The sequence below is a fragment of the Anolis carolinensis genome, chromosome 4, assembly GCF_035594765.1.
Source record: "Anolis carolinensis isolate JA03-04 chromosome 4, rAnoCar3.1.pri, whole genome shotgun sequence".
Taxonomy (NCBI): Eukaryota; Metazoa; Chordata; class Lepidosauria; order Squamata; family Dactyloidae; genus Anolis; species Anolis carolinensis.
Window position 1 is genome coordinate 181,705,037 of NC_085844.1, and position 21,125 is coordinate 181,726,161.

The window sequence follows — 21,125 nt, forward strand, 5'->3', positions numbered from 1 at the left end:
TGAAAGATCCAGCAGAACCAACAGTGTCACACTCCGCCAGCCCAGTTCATAACCAAAGCTCCCTCTATCCCATAGCCAGATCTGAAACCAAACTGAAAAGGATTTAGATCACCCAGAAACAGGAAATCGCAATGTTCCTTGTTAAAACTCACTGGGAACCAATGGCCAGGGGCTAATGATGTGTTTCTGCTGGTTCTGCCAGAAGCAGCACTTTCTACTGCAATCATTCTCGCCACCCCACCCCCACCCCAACAAAAAATGCCAAACTTTCTCTGTAGGCCAGAAAACCCTGCAGAACAGGTTTGGGGTGCTACACAGGACAACAACAATAAATGAAAAGGAAAGTACCAGTTCCTTTCCTGTTGGATGCAGACTCTGTAATTTTAACCAGCATTTCCACATTTTCCAATACATGACACATGCATAAGAAAGAATGTTGCATGAATGTGGTCTAAGACCAATTCCAGAACAAGACGGGGATTCGATCATATGGAGCAAAAAGGGTAGCAAAGTATTTGAAGGCATAAATCTGGGTACCATGTAACCTCTAGCATACCTTAAGCTAACCTCTTACCCAAGCTCACACAATTCTACGATTTCTGTGACTACTTTTTAGTAAAAGGTTGGGATCCACAGCTTCCACGTGGTGTCAACTGTCCATAACTTGAAAACATCCCTCCTCACACACACACACACACACACACACACACACACAAAAACTCATTGTAGTGGGCTTTTATACCTACCATGCATGGCAGTGAATCCAAGGGCCTGACTGTCCATTGTGGTCTCTTCCAGCTCTATGGTTGGATCTATACTGCCATATAATGCAGTTTAAATTTTATATGGATCTACACTACATGGTAGTGTATATACATGCATGCATGCATGCTTTGGATGTCACAGGGAAGGGTTATCACATCTGTGGTGTTTGTTTTGCTGTCTGTGCCCCTGTTCAGAAGATTTCACCACACTTTTTATCCCTGTGAGAACTGGATTTTGGAAAATGTGCCTTGTTGTGGAAGCAAGGATTGGAGATAAAGCTTCAGTGGAGACACCTTTTCCCCATGATAACAATTTTTCCAGGAGTAAATTTCCCTTCCGAAGGGGTAGATTTATCTCACTTCCTGTTGTTTCACCTCCGTTCTTAACTGTGAGTCATTTGTAAAACAGATGTTTATAACTCGGGGACTGCTTGTATATGAAATAAGCAATAAGTAGTATACATTTTAAAATATAAATAAAAGGTTTTCATGAGCTATGTTGCAATCCTATATGTTTCATTATTACAATTTATGTATGTGTTTGTATATCTTATAAGTTTTACTAGTAAAACTTCCTGTTTGCTTATAAAATTGAATTACTGTGTCATTAGATGATGCATGTATAAAAATGATGCCACCAACATGAAATGTTTAAAAAGCTCTGATGTAAAGGTTCCTACTTTGTAAAAATAAATAAAAAAGAGCAATTAAATGTTTCAGCAAACTTTGTATTTAAAATTAACCAACATATACATGTGAAATAAGACAATCAGGTCCACGAAGCCTTGCATAAGTAAACAAAAACATTTTGAACCTTCTAGAAATCACTTGAAAGCTTCTTTCAAAATGTATCAAGTAATTACTATCACTTTCACCAGTCTCAACTTTTCTTACATTTCCATTTTAGTGGCCAAGCTTATAACTCCCTAGTAAGGAATTCTAGATGCACCTGCTGTTTACCTTGCCTGCTGAAGCCAGACGTGCACTCCCAGAGTAGGTTTGGTTATAGTAGAATCTTGCTCTTTTTCAGATCAAACTTTATTTCAGTAGTATTGTAGACATACTGCTGCAGCCTGTCTGTCTTTTTTATCACTCCTTCACCATCCCCTCCTTCCAACAAACAAAGGATGAGAAAGAAAAGTGGGTTGGGTAGACGTGAAAAGAAATTGTTAGAAAAGCTTCTTTGGAAGAAGCTTTGTTAACTGAGGTACATATATATATATATTTGAATTCTGAGCTCTGGTTTGATTGGAATTGTTACATAAGTTCTGTATAAATAATGTTTTTAACTGACTTGTTTTGTAAATGTTTTTAAGCCACCTTAGATCCTCCACAAGGGGATAGGTGGTATATAAATTAACTTAATTATTAATAAATAAATGGTAAGTCAATGGCAAGGCACTTGCTTCTTCCCTTCTCAGAATTAGAATAAGCACATCAGATTGTGAATCAAATGACACTAGAGCTGAAAGAAATCTCAACTATCATCTGGTCCAATTGCTTGTGGATGCAGAAAATATGCAACTTAACTATCCTTGACAGATAGATAAACTTCTGTCTAAAGCTTCCAGTGAAAGAAAGTAACACGAGCACACACACGCGCGCGCACACAAACCAAACATGCCCAATGATAATCCTTTCTGTGATTGAGCAGATCTATAGAATCATATAACTGCAGAGATTGAAGGCTCCTGGGGCAAATTCTTACATTAGCATGTGGTATGAAAGCTCAAGGAGTGTCACAATATTGGAAGGGCAGGTATGAAATAATTACTTAAGATACTCAAATGTAAGGCTTTATTAATAAACAACAAAATCAAAATCATATATGCCATACCATTTTTGATTTCTGAACAGTGAAGAAAGCTGATAGAGGATAAACTTATTTTAAATGTCCAACAGGGAGATAGTAATGTGAATATCGTGAACTGAAAAAAAGAAAAATAAGTTGGCCCTACAGAAGATCAAATTAGGACTCTCATTATATGCCAAAATGACTAAACTGGGGTTTCTGTGTTTTGGCCATATCATGAGATTCACTGGAATGATTCAGAGGAGAATACAATACAATGCAGTAAAGTGGACAGTAGCAGGAAGAAGGAGAACTTAGAAAGCCATTGCCCTGATTTTGCAAGACCTGATCAGGTTTGTTGATGATGCCCTGGGCTTATGGAAGCCTTTCATTCAAAGGATCAGCATAGGTCAAATAGTACATGGGGTAGCATATAAATTTAATGCTCTACCTATATAATTTCAATAGTTTTAAAGTGCCACTGCCAGGGTTTCAGAATGACAAAGTTCAGTGAATAGGTTTCATCTTCAGATGTATCCCATTCCTGGATCGGGTGACAATCTGTGCCACAGGAATGTGGGTTTTGGAATGATCAGGCAAAAGTTCAAACCGCAGAAGTGTCAAGGCGAGAGCAACTTTCAACTCATTCATGGCAAACTGTTGTCCAATGCAGTTCCTGAGTAGAATTAAAAGTAAGATGTGAAGCAAAAGACAATTCCAGAAGCTGTCACATAAGCACCTTCCCACTTTTTTGGCTTTTTTTTTTTTGCTACCATCTGAAAACCTTATTAGTCCTCAATCCTTTTGAGCTTTTGAGTTGCTTTTTTTTAGAAGTGCCATGGTATAGTGAGTCAGGACTAGAGGAATAGGGCTCCTAAGAAACCAGGGCTCACATTCCTTTTCAGACATAGAAATGTACTGGGTGAGTTGGGAAAGTCGCATTTTCTCAATCTAAGGAAGCCTGAGACTGAGAATGGTAAATCATGTCTGAAGAAATTTTGTCAAGAAAAATCACCATAAGGTGGAGCGGACTTAAAGGCGCACATTAACAATAATGACATTGTATTTGTGCTGGTACAGCTGTACCAGAACCTTCTATTTTACTTTCTTGCTGCAAATGTTTGCAGCCATAGGACAGGCCACCTGTCAATCACCATTAAGTTTGGTTCCGCCCCCTGTTCAGGGCTCTGGGAGGGAAGGAGCCATTTTTAAGTTAGTCTCTCTTGGGAAGCTCAGCTGTAGGACATACACCAGCTCGTCCCGTAAAAGGCTTCCTATTTCAAGACCTCCAGGGATAAAGACCACCGGGGTTAAAGACCACCGGGGATAAAGAGCACCAAGGTTAAAGACCACCGGGGATAAAGAGCACCAAGGTTAAAGAACCCCAGGGATATTGACTGTCCAGGGATATGACAACAGCACAGAAACATCTGCAAGCCATTGGCTGGTAGGTCCACTCAACAACCAGACGCACTTGGAGTTGGCAGTGGGTCCCAGACTAGCTAGGCCCAGATAACAGATAGCCTGGGAGGGGTTATAAGAGGGTTTTCACAGTTATTCAAAGCCTATCGCCTGTCCTGTGGGACAAGACTCCTTGAAGATTTATTATTTGTTTGTCAATAAAGACTTTGTTACTTCTTTAAAGACTTCAAGGCCATCTTTTCAGGAAAGCTCCTCAACGACCCTTCTTTTAGGCCCCTGGCTTCCCGCTGGGCGTAAAGCATATGTCCTACATAACAGACAGTCAGTCACAGGCCCAGCGCGTGACAGAACATTGAAATAGGCTGCTGGTGGCTTCTGCCACCCGGGAGTAAAGTAAAGGACTTGAAAAAACTAAAGGCAGTGCATAAGGGAGCCAGTTCAGGGCCATTCCAAGCCTCCATTACCTGCTATCCATGTGAATGTGTTCCTGCATTTTCGGCCATCTTGGAAGGCAGCCCATGTGACCAGAAGGGAGGGGGCGGTACATTCCTCCTTTTTTCCAAGTTTGCTACATTTGCAGAGGATTCCAGCAACAGAAGCAAGCCTTTCCCGCCCTTTTTGAATCAAGGCCTCACAGTTTGCTACATTTGCATAGTTTCAGCTCTGCAGAAGCAAGTCCGCACAGTATTTGCTACATTTGCTCTGCAGAAGCAAGCCTTCAACAGCATATTGCAACATTTTGTTCCAGTAGCAACAGGACTAATTCAGCACAGTGCTTGCTACTTCATTTACCAGGTGCCTGCAAAAAGGGTTTTTGCAAACTCCTTGGTGCTTGCAGGAGTTTGGTTTGCAACTGATTTATTGCTGTGTTCTTATTTCTTGCTTTAAAGTAATAAGTTTTGAGTGTGCTTTTGTAACTGCATTGCCATATTGTTTGCTTAATTTGTGATTATGGCTCATACCCTAGGCTCTGCAAAATCAGAGGGAAAAGCTTATAGTTTGAGATCTCAGGGTTCAATTCATCCTACCCAAAAGGTTTTAGACCTGCTTTTGCTAGAAGAGGCTCGGCTGACAAATAAGGCTGAAAGCGTCTGGCTTTCTATTGTTAACCTTGATGGTCAACTAGAAGGTTCTAGAGACACTAGGGAGTCTCAATGTATCAGGGCTAATCTCAAGGTTCTGGTTAACGAATGGAGAGCCCTAGTGGATAGCATCACCCAGGTGCTTGGCAAAATAAACAGCCAGGAATCAGATCTTAGAGCTCTACAGTTTCTAAATAGTGTTAAACATAGGGAGCTAAGTTATGCACACCTGTTTCATGTAGCTGACTTTAGCCCCTCCCCCAGAAGAGAAAGGGATGATCAAGCTTCTCCCACTCATAGTATGAGTTCTGAGCTCCTTAGGCATTCCCTGAAGGCCTTGAGTGCTAAGAGCAATCAGGGAAGTGCTTCTGCCCATAGCAAGCACAGCTACCTCAGCAGGAAGTCAAACAGCAGACATGACTCCACGCCAGGGTCTTCTGTTTCAAGGAGAAGCTCCTCATCGATGGCGGCCTTCTACAACAAGGAAGCCAAGCGCATGGAGCTGCAGGAAAGGATCCTTGAGGCGGAAGCTGAGGCAGCAGCAGCAGAGCTAAGCCTGAACTTCGAGCAGGCTCAAACTGAATTAGAAGCAAAGTTAAAGCTCACACGTGTCCAACAAGATGCAGCTCAGAAGAGGGTTCGTGCCAACATCCTGGCGAAGGCGCTGCAAGGAGAACTGTCTCAGGAAAACGTCAACCGTTTACCAACACCACCAACCACGCCTCTTCTGCCAGCTCACGTTGGCTTCCAAGACAACAAGCTGATGCAGGTGGACAGCGTGATCGTGCCACGCAGGCAGGTCGAAGAATCCAGGGCCAGGAGCCCACAGCCACCAACTCAGATTGCGAAACCAATAGAAACCAGGGTTTCGCCCATACCTGAGATCACAGATGTTCCTCTGAAGGGACCTTCTAGGTTTGAGAAGAACTTCACCTCTACCCCTGACCAAACACCCCTTCCGTTTCTTCAGACTCCTCAGTCACAGCTCGAGTCTCTGTTTAGGAACCCGAAGAAGGATTTGAGGGACAAAGGTGTGGAGAAATTCTCTGACCGGCCAAAAGATTTCCTACTTTGGAAGAAGACCTTTCAGCGTGCCATACAGAACTTAAGACTCACCTCTGAGGAGGAACTAACTCTTATGGTTGCCTGGCTTGGTCCAACATCAGCCCACCAGGTGAGAAGAATCTTCTCAGCCCTCATCGACCAACCAGAAAGAGCACTGGACACTGCATGGACAAGGCTTAACCAGCGTTACGGGTCCAGCACCCAAATTGAAGCCTCGCTGATGGACAGACTTCATAAGTTCCCGGTGCTCAAACCTAAGGACTTTGAACAGCTTTGGGACCTATCAGACTTATTGGTTGAGCTCCAGTCAGCTAAGGGAAACCCACAGCTTCCAGGGTTTGCCTGCCTGGACCAGCACTTGTCCCAAACTGCCATCACTCAAAGACTGCCCTTTTTCTTGCAGGAGGAATGGGGCAGGGAGGTCTTCAGATACAAGCAGGCCAATCATCAGGTCTACCCACCATTCACTCATCTTGTGGATTTTGTTACAAATGCCGCCATGCAATTTAATGACCCACAGACAGGATTTCCAACTCTTTATGGGGCTCCAAGGACAGATAGGCCCATCAAAGAGCCCAAGGAACCTGCAAAGGACAGTGGCACCAAAAGAAACATCGTTGTCAAGTCCACAGAAACTAGCCCATCTCCAGCTGACGCCAAGACGACTTCTAAGGATGTTTTGTGCCCACTGCATGCAAAGCCCCACAGTTTGGCCGACTGCAGAGAGTTTGCCAGAAAGCCTCACGCAGACAAAGTCGAGATCCTCAAAAAATCCAGGATCTGCTTCAGGTGCTGTGGTGCTACCCCTCACCAATCAAAGTCATGCAAAGAAAAGGTAAAATGCGAGGTATGTCAATCCATCAGACATTGCTCAGCGATGCATGATAAGGATTTTGTGCCCCTCAAGGCCAAGAGCGGAGCAACCAGTCAACGCACCCCAGAAGTGCATCCAGAAGATTCGGCTGGACCTTCATTGGGCACTGAGGCACCCTCTGTGGCCTGCACCCAGCTGTGCGGCAGCCCAAAGAAAACTAGGATTTGCCACCCCATCTGTTTGGCAGATGTCTATCCCGCCAGCAAGCCATGGATGAAGAAGAGAATGTACGTGGCCCTTGACAACCAAAGTGACAGTTCACTGGCCACCCCTGACTTCTTCAGCTTCTTCAAAGGGCAATCAAAGACTATTGACTATTGTATTTCTACTTGTACGGGCAAACAAAGAAGACAGGGCCGTGTTGCTTCTGGATTTATCATTTCGCCATGTGGCAAAGACATTCATTTTGAGTTACCTGACCTTATTGAGTGTGCGTCCATCCCACGAAATAAGGACCAGATTGCTACCAGAGAAGTGGTGCAAGCGCATCCTCACCTGAAAGGACTACAGGACCTCATTCCTCCCTTTGAGCCGGGCATCGACATCGTCCTGCTCATCGGATCCAACTGCCCAAGCCTGATGAGCGTCCGGGCTGAAAAGAGAGGTCCTCCTGGTGCACCCTTGGCACAGAAGACTCCTTTAGGATGGACCATACAGGGACCTGTATGTGTCGACAGAATGCATCCTCCATCTTCTTTGTGTCCAGATCAGCCAAACACTCTCAGCTGTGGCAGAGTCACCCTCATGCAGAGTTGCCTCAGTCACATCTCTGTCTGCTGCCAAGGAGTTTCATCTGAGTTCTCATCCATCAGCGACGTATCCCGGGATGATGAGAACACAGCAATCTCCCGAAACAAGCAAACGTTCCTGAACATCATGAACTCCGAGGTCAGCCTTAGTGAGGAAGGGAATTGGATAGCCCCTTTACCCTTCAAAGCAGACCAGCCTACGCTACCTTCCAACAGACAGGTGGCAGAGAGGAGACTGCAGTCTTTGAGACACAAGATGCAGCGTGATCCCAAGACCAAGCAGCAAATTGTTCAGTTTATGGACGACATGTTCACAGCAAGGTATGCTGAGCCATCCAGCCCTGGCTCAGACAGAGAAGAGTCTTGGTTCCTTCCATTCCATAAGGTTACTCACCCTCAGAAGCCGGAAAAGGTGCGCATTGTGTTTGACGCCAGTTCCAAATGCAAGGACATCTCATTGAACAATGTGCTCTTGAAGGGACCAGATCTTCTGAACAGCCTTATTGGAGTCATACTAAGATTCAGGGAATCAAAGTATGCAGTCATCACTGACATCTTTAAAATGTTTTATGTGTTCCTGGTCACACCGGAGCATAGAAAGTTTTTTAAGTTTTTATGGTTTGAAGACGCCCAGGCTCAAGATCTACACAAGTTGAGTATCCCGCACCAATTTATGGTCAGGAGCCCTTTGCAGAATTTGCACACCGAACTCCACATTTTCTGTGACACTTCAGAGAAAGCCACTGCAGCTGTGGCTTATGCAAGACAAAGAGACTCTAGTTCTTGCGCTTTAGGTTTTGTTATGGCCAAGGTCAAAATTGCTCCATCTAATACCATTATCCCTAGGTTAGAACTGTGTGCAGCCGTGCTAGCCATCCAAATAGCTCAGATAATTAGGAGAGAAACTGATATTTCAATCAGGGGACCGGTTAAGACAATCAGGTCCAATTGCAGCACAAATTTTGTTGGGGCTACCAAAGAGTTAGACTGTGTTTTTAAGTTTGCCAAGGACCCCAGTGTCAACAGCTATTTGAGTTCAGAAAAGGTTACACGGTTATTTAATGTACCACATGTGTTTCACATGGGGAGGGTGTGGGAACGTATGATTGATTTGTGTAGAAAGATACTGGACGCTATGTTTTTGAACTGTAAATATCTGACCCACAATGTTTTGGTCACCTTGATCGCAGAGGTGACAGCCATTGTAAATAGCCGTCCATTGGTGCCCATCACCACAGATTCGGACAACCCACAGCTTCTCACTCCTGCATCCATTCGAACTCAAAAGACATCTGAATGGCAGGAGATTATGTATCCTGTCCCCGAAGGATCTTACAAAGCACTCTGGAAACAAACTCAAACTCTTGCCAATCAGTTCTGGAGACGCTGGAAGGCAGAGTACCTGGCTCAACTCCAGAGTCGCAGGAAATGGAAAGACTCTAAACCCAACATCCAAGTTGGAGACGTTGAACTTCTCAAAGACAAATCCTTACCTCGTTTCAAGTGCCCTTTGGCCAGAGTTGTAGAGACCTTGCCAAGTCCGGACGGATTGGTAAGGAAGGTAAAACTAAGAGTGTGCCAAAATGGCAATGTTTCTGTTTTACACAGACCAATTTGTAATATTGTGTTGTTGTTGAATGTCTAATCAGTTCATTACCAAATTGGTTTGTTAATGTTTTAGTGTAGATTTCTCATCATTAAGAAATCTAGGCCAGGAGTGTGCTGGTACAGCTGTACCAGAACCTTCTATTTTACTTTCTTGCTGCAAATGTTTGCAGCCATAGGACAGGCCACCTGTCAATCACCATTAAGTTTGGTTCCGCCCCCTGTTCAGGGCTCTGGGAGGGAAGGAGCCATTTTTAAGTTAGTCTCTCTTGGGAAGCTCAGCTGTAGGACATACACCAGCTCGTCCCGTAAAAGGCTTCCTATTTCAAGACCTCCAGGGATAAAGACCACCGGGGATAAAGAGCACCAAGGTTAAAGACCACCGGGGATAAAGAGCACCAAGGTTAAAGAACCCCAGGGATATTGACTGTCCAGGGATATGACAACAGCACAGAAACATCTGCAAGCCATTGGCTGGTAGGTCCACTCAACAACCAGACGCACTTGGAGTTGGCAGTGGGTCCCAGACTAGCTAGGCCCAGATAACAGATAGCCTGGGAGGGGTTATAAGAGGGTTTTCACAGTTATTCAAAGCCTATCGCCTGTCCTGTGGGACAAGACTCCTTGAAGATTTATTATTTGTTTGTCAATAAAGACTTTGTTACTTCTTTAAAGACTTCAAGGCCATCTTTTCAGGAAAGCTCCTCAACGACCCTTCTTTTAGGCCCCTGGCTTCCCGCTGGGCGTAAAGCATATGTCCTACATAACAGACAGTCAGTCACAGGCCCAGCGCGTGACAGAACAGTATTGTTTTATTTGGGTGTCTTCTTCCAATAATTCTCATCTGTGATAGCTTATATTTTATACTTGTTCATAGCATTGTCTCAGCATTTTCACTGTATTAAGTGTGAAAGCCACGCTGGAAAGTGATAAACAAATGAATAATACACTCAAAGAATATATGAATCCACAGATATCAATCAAAGTGTTTATGAAGTAGTATGAATGCTTAAGTATCTAATACTGATTGAAATCTATCAATAGTTCTGTAAGTGTTCAACTCAGCTAAGTCTCATGGAAAATTAATATCTTTTGGAGAGGAAACATTTAAAAAGCAGAATTCAAACTCTTTACCTTGGCCCAGCAGCAAAAGGAAGAAAAGCATAGGGGTGGCGACGACTTGAATTTTCTGAGGAAAATCTTAGTGGATCAAATACCTGTTGCAGAAAATAAATATTTGAGTAAGCATAAGACTCGATCACAATTTTTGGACAAAAAGAACCATGCCAAAATGGCATGCTTTGACTATAATTCCATACACACTTGCCTGATTATATGTCCCAATGATCTCAATGGGTCTCTTAATTATAAGTTAGTGTGCATAGGACTGCAGTGTTAACAATGGTCCCACCCCACCACCAATAAAAAAACAGGTTTAGACCAAGGATCCATGCTTCTGACCTTGTCGTTCTGTCAAGAAAACAGGAAAAAGATAATATATCCTGAAGAAATATTCTTTCATATTCATAAATGTTAAGGCTAATGCTATTTGATTGAATGCAATGAATTGCACAAATACAATTAATTGGATGAATGCAATTAATTGCATGGTGTTTAGCATATAAATAGCAAACACAAGTGGGTGATGAAGGCAGAGATAATTTAACCAACACATTTCTGTACATTGATATAAGTGCGCATGTATGCACATTAAGCCACACAGGCAAGACATACCAGGATCTGGACCATAGTCCTGGCCCAGAATCAAGGGGGTGGTAACTCTCTTTTCTGCATGCCAATTTTCTAAAGCAGCCGTTTTAAAACCTTTTCAGTCATGGAATTTTTCAGAAAATATTTTTTATGAAAAACACAATTCTATCCCTGATTTTACCAAGCACTATATATTTAGTAAGTATATTCCCAGCATTGCCCAGATTATGCATTTTACAAGACTATTTATTATAAATACTCAATGTTAGTTTTATTATTTTATAAATGTTCCCATTAGAAAATGCATACTCAGAGACTGCTACATGTATATGTTTTTGTTTTAGTTTAGCATAGCAAAGAAGGTGTGTCTGCTTCCCCACTCCCCTGTCCCACCCCATCCCCAAAAGGGATGGCCAAGAGCACCGAAGAGTGTCCTGTGGGTAAAGTTTAGCAGAGCTCAGGAGTAGAGCTGGCGTTTGGCCCAGGTTTCCCTCTTTCTTCCCTTTTTGGAAGGAGGAGGGGAAAAGAGGAAGCAGTCCTGTGTGATAGGAGCAATAGAGACCTGCTACTGCAAACTTGGGCTCCTGGAACAGGACTTCTTCCTCCATCCCCTCATCCCCTCACTGCTGCACCCTTTACCACTGCAATGAGGAGAAATATCTCTATTTATTTATTTATTTATTTATTTATTTACAGTATTTATATTCCACCCTTCTCACCCCGAAGGGGACTCAGGGCAGATCACATTACACATATAAGGCAAACATTCAATGCCTTTAACATAGAACAAGGACAAGACAAACATAGGCTCCGAGCTGGCCTCAAACTCATGACCTCTTGATCAGAGTAATTTGTTACAGCTGTCTGCAGCTGGCTGGCTGCTCACCAGCCTGCGCCACAGCCTGGGCCTAACCAAGAAGCCAAGTGTGGATCGGCCCTGTGATCTGGCAGTGACACAAAAGATGGGGGGGGGGGGGGGGTTGCACTGGCAGCATTGGATTAAGAGGAAATGAGACTTTCTGGGGGTTGCCTGGCTTCCCTCCCATGTGTCATGACCAACAGTTTGGTGGATGTAGTATAGCTGCAGTGAAATGCTTGGAAGGGGTTAACCTCACTCATATTTGCAAGAGGTCAAATTTCCAACTCATTTTCACTAAGAAACTGGACCAGGAGAGGGAGACATTTTGCTTTTAATGGTGTTATTTTTTCTATCAATGTGAATAAAGTTGTATCTTTCTGCTGCAAAGATGTAGTAACTTCATTAAGTTTCCCAAATTGCATGAACCACTTCTCATTGTGCAAAAATCTAGCATGATTGCTAGGTGCCGAAAGGTTCTCCCCTATGAATAAAACCAGAAACTTGTTGCACAGCTCAAAAAAACCTGGCCAAGATCTTGTTTCTTGAAAGCCACAAATCACAATTAAAAGGATGAATGTGGAAGTAAATGGGCTGAATTAAATGAGGGGGAGCAGTGGTACATTAGTATTTATAAGACAAAGAACTTCTTAGATGTTGATAGAAAAGCCAAGAGCATGTGTGAGAATCTTTTTCGGAACTGCCATGCACCTTCTTTGGAGAGATCATATGGGTCTGAGACGCTGGACTGTGATAAAAATTATTCTGTTGGCAAGTAGATGTTAGGAGATAACTTATGTTTCCCCTTCCTTCACATTAGAGACAAAAGAATATTTGGCCTTGTGGGGCTTTATTTTACAATCTATTTTAAATTTGATTTTAAAAACTGAATTTGGAAACCACTGCTCTAAAGCATTCCCTGAAGCTGGTAGGCATGAACAGAAGAGCAATTATTCTCATGTATTTCTGTTGCAAGGTTAACTGTCGTTGGTGGTGTGTGGTTTCTCTCTTCCAGACACATTATATTTTTGTATTCCACTTACTCAGATTTTTGTAAACAGAGTCCAAGATGCAAAATATATTTACACTCAAATAAGTCAGGAGGAACGAGAGGAGGAGGCTAAAGCAAATTGCTTCAGACCCTCCTAGTTTGTCTGTTCTTATTCATTAATAACATTTGCTTGGTTGTTGTATGTACTTCTGGAACATGGCCATACAGCCCGGAAAACAATACACTGAACATATGCTTGACCAGACATGTTCTAGTTTTCTTCTGTAAAATGTGATATGTAGTATCACTCCTCAGTGCTCATGTCCTGGTGTCTTTTTTGGAGGGTGGGCATTCTGATTTTATCTGTTTTGGGGGAGATAATTGGTTTCAGAATATATTGAAGTTGACTTCCTACTTTATAATTACCTCAGGATTCTCCCAGACCTCAGGATTTTGGTGAAGGCTATAAATACTCATGATGGTTAAAAGTCCTATGAAGCAAACAGAGAAATATTGCTTAATGAGCAAGATAAATGCATAAATGCTGCAAAACTGTATGACCTATCAAGGCACTATTCATTTGTATTGTATTTAATTATATCTTGCTTTACGCAGAGTAATTCAGTAGAGTTCATCTAACTGAGAGCTGATCTGTCAGTAGGAAAGCATCAGAAGCTGTTGTGAAGATCATAAAATTTATTTTATTGTTTAATGTTTATCACTGGGATGGCAAAAGGTATATGTGAGCTTACCTGTCTGAACGCATCTCCCCCTATGAACCATCTCAGAGATTAAGATCATCTGGGAGGCCCTGTTCTCAGTCTCACCTCCTTCGAGGCGCGATTGGTGGGGACAAGAGACAAGGCCTTCTCAGTGGTGGCCCCTCGGCTGTGGAACTCCCTCCACAGTGATATTATATCAGCCCCTCCCTTTTGGCCTTCAGAAAGAAAGTGAAAATGTGGCTTTGGAAACAAGTCTTTAGAGAATAATTGTAGTGCAATATATGGAAACAGTACATGTGCAATGACTACTGGAATGGCCCGGATTATGATTGTGGGTGGCATGGTTTTAACAGTGAATGTAATGTTTTTAAATGTTTTAATGTGTATTAGTGTTAGCTTAAATTTTAATGTTTATTTTAATTGTATGTTTTTTTAAGGCATTGAATAGTTGCCTATATGTAAAGCCGCCTTGAGTCCCCTTCGGGGTTGAGAAGGGCGGGATATAAGTATGGTAACTAAATAAATAATATACTTGGGAATTGAGCAGAATGCCATATTGCTTGAGACAATACTGTGTTTTGAGAGAGCCTATCCTTGGGGGACCATAAAATTTCCATCCAAAAACTAGGCCCAATATTTGCCCCCACAGCTGTGATACAACCACTTCAAGACCACTTTAAACCTAGACTGTTAAATGGGGAGAATAGATGCACTCATTCAGGCAGCACATATTTAAAAAGTGAATGGACATTTCAGTTTCCATCCTTCTTTATTTGAATCTATGAAATGATGAAGCTTGCATAGATATCTGTCAAAGTAGAATGGCGAGGAAAGTATGAATCCCAAACTTGGAATTAGACTGAAAGAGGATGGAAGTTAGGAAACCAACAAAAAACCTCCCCTTTTCCTAAAGTCATTACTTTCTGCCAAGGAAAATCATATCCAATACTTAATCTGAAACAGGAATGAGATGGGTTGAGAGACCATTAACTTCATTGATGATTGGAAATGTACTGAATTTACGCCAAGCCTAACCTACACTCTTAGGAGTAGCAGCAGAAAGTTTCAACAACAGAAATGGGTTGAGAAGCAGGTGAGGAAGAGCCTGAGACTATCAGACCCCTTCTACACTGCCATATAATCCATATTATCAAAGCAGAAAATCCATATTATCTGCTTTGTACTGGATTATCTAAGTCTACACTGCCATATAATCCAGTTCAAAGTAGATAATATGGATTTTATATGGTAGTATAGAATGGGCCTCAGTCTACATCATACACAGCAGGGGCAGAATAGATTACCATAAAAACTAAAAAAGGTTCAGGTTAGCCTAAGATTTCTAAACCTTATATACGATTTCCCCACTGCAACTGTGAGGAGCTGTTCCCAATAACAATATGATTCTGATTATAGCCTCAAACCCTTTCTTAATATGCAATAAAGCAGAAAGATCATCAAAACTGGACTTGTCCTGGCTTATGTGAGCCTAAGAATTAGGTAAGGTGCATCAGTTTAACAATCCATATTACTTTAAACACTGATAAATTGTTTTGACCAAATTTAGGAATAAATATTTGAACGCTACTCATATGAACATCTAGTGTTCCTACCAACATTGTTGGTAATAATTGCAAATGAATGGAAGGAGGTACCAAGAGACAGAAATGAAATCCAAGCTGGGCTGGAGCATAAAAGAAAAAAAAGAGCACCTTTAGTATGCCCATTAATTTAGAGATTAGGGTCTGAGCAATCTTTTGCCTTCTTGGGTCAGGACATCTGCTTACAAGTCTCTAGCACACCTGATTGTTTTCAAGCTACAAATTTTGTGATGCAGATGGGATTTGTTATGACTGTTCATCTCTTGGCACCTAGAATCTCCATAACAATGAAGCCTGCATGGGCTCTGATATCTATAGCACATTCACATAGTAAATCCAAGGTGTGCAGTTCCTAGTGAAAACTCAGGGTGGCTCCTATTCCTGTGATGGCTGTGCCAAATAGGGAATTACAGGAGATATTGCTTACGACATAACAGAATAAGCAACACCTGCTAGAAAATCTACACAGCATATGTATGTGGCGTTTTCAAAAAGTTTCTGCATTTCTGTAATTTTGTTACAAATGATGAAGGCAGGAGAAGCAATACATGGTTGTGTATTAAAGTATCATGCAACTAGTCTGTCTGGAAAGCCAGCTGATCTTGCAATTTAGTACAAGGGTTGTCACACTATAATAAAAATGGAAGCAAAACTTATAAATTGCACCAAAGAGGAGCAGCACTTTGTCATGGGACCAGAGTGAAGAACGGGGGGGGGGGGGGGGGAGCAGGAAGGCATCATACCGACCTGAGAGCCAGGAAGACAGTTCCATCTTGTCTCCTGTGCCATAGCAACATGCTATGCTAATTTTATATACATACATAATTTAAAATAATTTATAAATATATAATATATTGTATATAAATATAATATTGATAATAATATTATAATGGAATACAATATTATGCTAATAATACAATATAATAATATTAATTACATATTATATATTAAATGTAATATTACTAATAATATTACCATATAATGGTATAGTACAAAATAGTAATTTAATGCTTATAATGTGCTATGCTAATAATATATTGTATGTTCATTTGATTTGTAAGCCGCTCTGAGTCCCCTTCGGGGTGAGAAGAGCGGGATATAAATGTAGTAAATAAATAAATAAATAAATAGGTTTTCTGTGGGCAGAAGTTGTGCTGCAACTGCAGGGGGGAGGTTGCCCCCCCCCTCGAAATTTTTTGGGTTTTTTTTTAAAACCTGGTTTACTCATGAATTTTAACTGATTAACCAAATTCCCACTGAAATTTATCTGTCTTGAGTGTCCACTGAAGTTTATCGATGCAGCCTGATTTTGAAATTATTTTGCGTTATGGAACTACTCTTCATGATTCACTAAAAAAAAGTTTCAACCCCTTCCCCTCCCCCCCCCATTTTTTTTCTGGCTATGGCCCTGGCTGGGAGCACAAATGCATCTCTGCTTGTGCACTCAGTATGGTAATAAAGTTCTCTCTCATAGAGCCATCAACGAGTGTGACAGATGCAGAGTGCTCCGGACATCCACCAACAGCCATGACCATGAGGAATGACGAAAGAACCCTGGAAGCCAAAGAGGTGCAGAGAAGCTGAATGTGAGTGTTAGATCTGCCTAGCCCTGATTCACGTCAGTCTGAAGTTCAGTAAAGTGTGTGTCAGGTGAGTACCTAAGCAACTGACAGAAAAGCATAAGTGCAAGCAGCAAACAGATGGTGTGAACAGATCACAAAGGAAGGTGACTATATAGATGTGAATGTAGCAGTGCATCAGTGGCTACATGCTCAAGCAAAAACATATTTTGTTTATGACATTCAAAAGTTGGCACAATACTGGTAAAATGCATCACAAAGGAAAATGATTATATAGAAAAGTGGTATAATTTATGATATTCTTAATAAGTGGAGCTAAGAAAAGTGCACAAACCTTTTGAAGACCCCTTATAAATCACTACTACATCTGCATGTAATTATTAGAGGCAGTCCTTCAAAATATTGATGAACTTTTTGGATAAAAGAAAAGTCAAAATACAAATAAATGCATATCAGCAAAAGATGTGTGAAAGACAGACCTTCTGGTAGTGTTCTTCCATCTGGAAATGTCACTGGTGAATTCAGTTCTCGTGCTACTTGAGGGACTGGTGGGTAAAGTCGAAGGCTCTCTTTAATGCACATGGTGGTGTATGTCATCTTTCCTAGGTCATCCCTGAAAGGCAGGAGGAACTTATTAAGCAAATCTCACCAATGTTTACTTTTTATAAACATTTACAATAGTTTATAATATCAACCATTTCAATTAGAATAAATTGCTGTGATTTCACATTAGATTTTTTAAACAATATACTGTTATCATTATAGGAGCCAAGCCATAATTGAAAGTATAGATCAGTGATTCCCAAAGTGGGCGCTACCACCCCCTGGTGGGCGCTGCAGCGATCCAGGGGGGCAGTGATGGCACCTATTAGAACACAGAGGCGGGGCCAGGGGAGGGGCGGGGCCTCTTCCTAAGTGCTGGAGACAGGGCTGAGCACCTCAGGTGCTTATTAGGACACAGGGGGTGGAGCTAGGAGAGTGGGCATAGCTTCTGCCCAAGAGCCCGAGACAGGGCTGAGAATCTATACTTCTCCTGAGGCGCTTGTTGGGACACAGAAGGCAGAACTAGGGAAGGGGGCTTTCCAAGAGCGTGAGACAGGGCTGAGCCTCTGTATACCTCCCCTGAGACACTTGTTACAATAAGGGGGCGGGGTATAGAGGTTCAGTCCCATCAGGCACTTGGGAAGAAGCCCCGTCCCCTCCTCTAGCCCCGCCCCCTGTATCCTGGTAGGTGCCACAGGACATGTATAGAAGCTCAGCCCTGCCTCAGAACTCGTAACTCCGCCCATCCCAGTTCTGACCGCCCATTTGTGGCCTCGCCCACCTCCCCCTCCCCCTCCCAGCCCTGCATCTTGGGCTAGGGTAGAGGCTTAGCCCCACCCTCTTGAGCAGGAGCCACGACTGCCCCTCTAAGCCATGCCTCCTTTCCAGGGGATGCTGAGTAATATTTTTTCTAGAAAGGGGGTGGTAGGCCAAATAAATTTGGGAACCACTGGTATAGATAGAAGAATAGAAGGCAAGAGAAAGAAGTCATCTATAGTCTAGCTGAAAGTCTCTCCTTTCTATTTCATAGATTAAAGTGATTTGGTCAGCATAAGGCCTTTGATCATATCCATCCTTTAGAAACTTCAGAATACTTCAAAAATATGACCCAGATGGACGAAAAGTACTATACCAATGGAGGGGAAGTACTATACCAATTACCAGGACATACTTAAGCAATTTTACAAATACTATAGTAAGCTGTACACTAAAGACCAAATAAAACCAGAGGATGTCATGGCCTTCTTAAATGAACAGAACTTCGTTCTGACCACTGACCAACAACGGGAAAGCTTAAATAAAGAGATAACTATAGATGAGATAAGAAGTGCAAATTAAAAAATGAACGTGAATAAAGCCCCATGCCCAGATGGCTTTTCAGCCGCTTATTACAAGATAATGAGTGAAGAAATATTACAACATCTGCATAAAGTTATGAATGCAATATTAAACCACCAAAAACCTCCGGAATCTTGGAGAATGGCTACAATTACAATGATAAATAAAGAAAATCAAGACCCCAAAGATGTCAAGAATTATAGGCCGATTTCCTTGCTTAATGTAGATTATAAGATATTCATGAACATTTTGGCAGAGAGACTAATTTTTTAAAACAATTGGATCAAAGAGGAGCAAGCAGGATTTTTACCAAAATGCCAGATAAAAGATAATGTGGGAACCATATTGAATGTAATAGAGTTTTATGAAAAAAAATAATCAAGGCGCATTGGCTTTATTGAGTTGAGAGAACTAGATTTTGGATACTAATTTCTGAATGCCATAGAAGTGATATATGAAAAGCAAGAAGCAAAAATAACAATAAACGGGCAAGAATCAGAGAAAATTGACATAAGTAAAGGAACAAGGCAGGGTTGTCTCTTGTCTCCGTTATTATTCATTATGACTTTAGAAATCCTCCTTAACGAAATCAGGGGAGACCCGAATTTGAAAGGTCTAAGAATAAAGAAAGAGGAATTTAAATTGAGAGCCTTCACTGATGATGTTATTTGGACAATATAACAAAATGGATTAATAAAATCGAAAGATATAGTAAAATATCAGGTCTGAAACTAAATAAAAAGAAAATGATGATCCTTACAAAAAACATTTCACAAAGGAAAAAGGAGAAATTATCAAAAAAAAAAACAGAAATGCAGGTGGTGGATAAATTACAATATTTGGGCCTTACTATAACAGCTAAGAATTCTCAATTGATGAAGAACAACTATGAGCAGAAATGGAAAGAAATTAAGAAAGATTTAGATAATTGGAAATATTTGAAAGTATCTCTTTTAGGACGATTATCCATAATCAAAATGAATGTTTTGCCGAAATTGTTATATCTATTTCAATCCCTACCAGTTATTAGGAATTTGAAAATCTTCAATAGTTGAAATAAAGATCTGTCTAAATTTATTTGTCAGGGCAAAAAACCAAGAATAAAATGGTAACATTTAATAGATGAAAAGAAAAGGGGTGGTCTTGATTTACCTGATCTTGGATTGTATTATGAAGCTTCTGGCCTTATTTGGATTAAAGATTGGGCAACTATAAAAAAAAACGGAGCATTCTGACTCTGGAAGGCTTTGACTTAAGAAGAGGCTGGCACGCCTATATTTGGTATAACAAAACAAAAATAGAAAGAAATTTTTCAAACCATTATATAAGAGCGGGCCTCATTAAAATATGGGACTGGTATAAATCGAGATTTTATACAAAAACTTTGCTTTGGGTGTCTTCCTTGGAGGCTTTTCAAAGAAAAGAACTTGGCTGGCAAATTTGACCTATTTATGATGATGTGTTAACAAAACAAAAAGGGAAAGTAGAGTTAAAAGAGGAAAAGGAAATTAAGACTAATTTTCCGAACTGCTCATGGTTTCAATATAGACAGATAACAGAAGTATTTAAGAAAGATAAAAATATGGGTTTTGCTGATAAAAATGGATTCTGGGACAATATAATGAAGACAGAAAACAAACTGATCTCCAAAATCTACAGAAAATTACTAGAGTGGTCAATGGAAAAAGAACAAGTAAAAGAATGCATGGTGAAAAGGGCTCAGAATATTGGCCATCAAATTGAACTGAAACAGTGGGAAAAAGCATGGAATCAAAGACTTAAATATACTTATTCTTATGACATGAAACAGAATTGGTTAAAAATGCAGTATAGATGGTATATTACACCATATAAAATTTCAAAATGTTTCAAAAACGCATCCAACAAATCCTACAGATAGGAACTTTTTTTCACACATGGTAGTCTTGTCCGAAAGCACAACAATTTTGGAAAGAAATAAATGAAGCTATTCAAAAAAATACTAAAAATGAAAATTTGAAGGTAACCTGAACATTTTTTACTAGGTATGTTATATATAAGGAGCCCCGGTGGCTAAGTGCGTTAAAGCGTTCAATCCCCGGGAGCAGCGGGAGCGGCCGCTGTTAGCTCCAGCTCCTGCCAACCTAGCAGTTCAAAAACATGCCAATGTGAGTAGATCAATAGGTACTGCTCCTATGGGAAGGTAACGGCGCTCCATGCAGTCATGCTGGCCACATGACCTTGGAGGTGTCTATGGACAACGCCGGCTCTTCGGCTCAGAAATGGAGATGAGCACCAATCCCCAGAGTCAGACATGACTGGACTTAACGTCAGGGGAAAACCTTTACCTTTACCTATGTTAGATATAAAGACAAAAATAAGGAGATTTTATTCAATTACCTGGTCACCACAGCCAGAATAGTGTATGCCAGAAATTGGAGGCAGATAGAAA

At 41.2% G+C, this 21,125-nt stretch overlaps 1 protein-coding gene across 6 annotated transcripts in view; it reads right to left on the minus strand.

Annotated features, from left to right (window-relative positions):
- Positions 1–2,547: 2,547 nt before the first annotated feature.
- Positions 2,548–21,125, minus strand: part of LOC100565251 (cytochrome P450 4B1) — a 59,218-nt gene continuing 40,640 nt past the window's right edge. For 5 of the 6 annotated variants that reach the window (XM_062978330.1, XM_003224429.4, XM_008116357.3 and 2 more), the window contains 4 exons: positions 17,293–17,426; positions 13,337–13,401; positions 10,488–10,570; positions 2,548–3,232 (listed from right to left, as the gene is read on the minus strand). In XM_062978330.1, coding sequence (XP_062834400.1) covers positions 3,064–3,232; positions 10,488–10,570; positions 13,337–13,401; positions 17,293–17,426 — 451 coding nt within the window. In that variant the 3' untranslated portion in view covers positions 2,548–3,063. The remainder of the gene's footprint in view (positions 3,233–10,487; positions 10,571–13,336; positions 13,402–17,292; positions 17,427–21,125) is intronic. The other variant, XR_010005423.1, reaches the window with a different exon arrangement.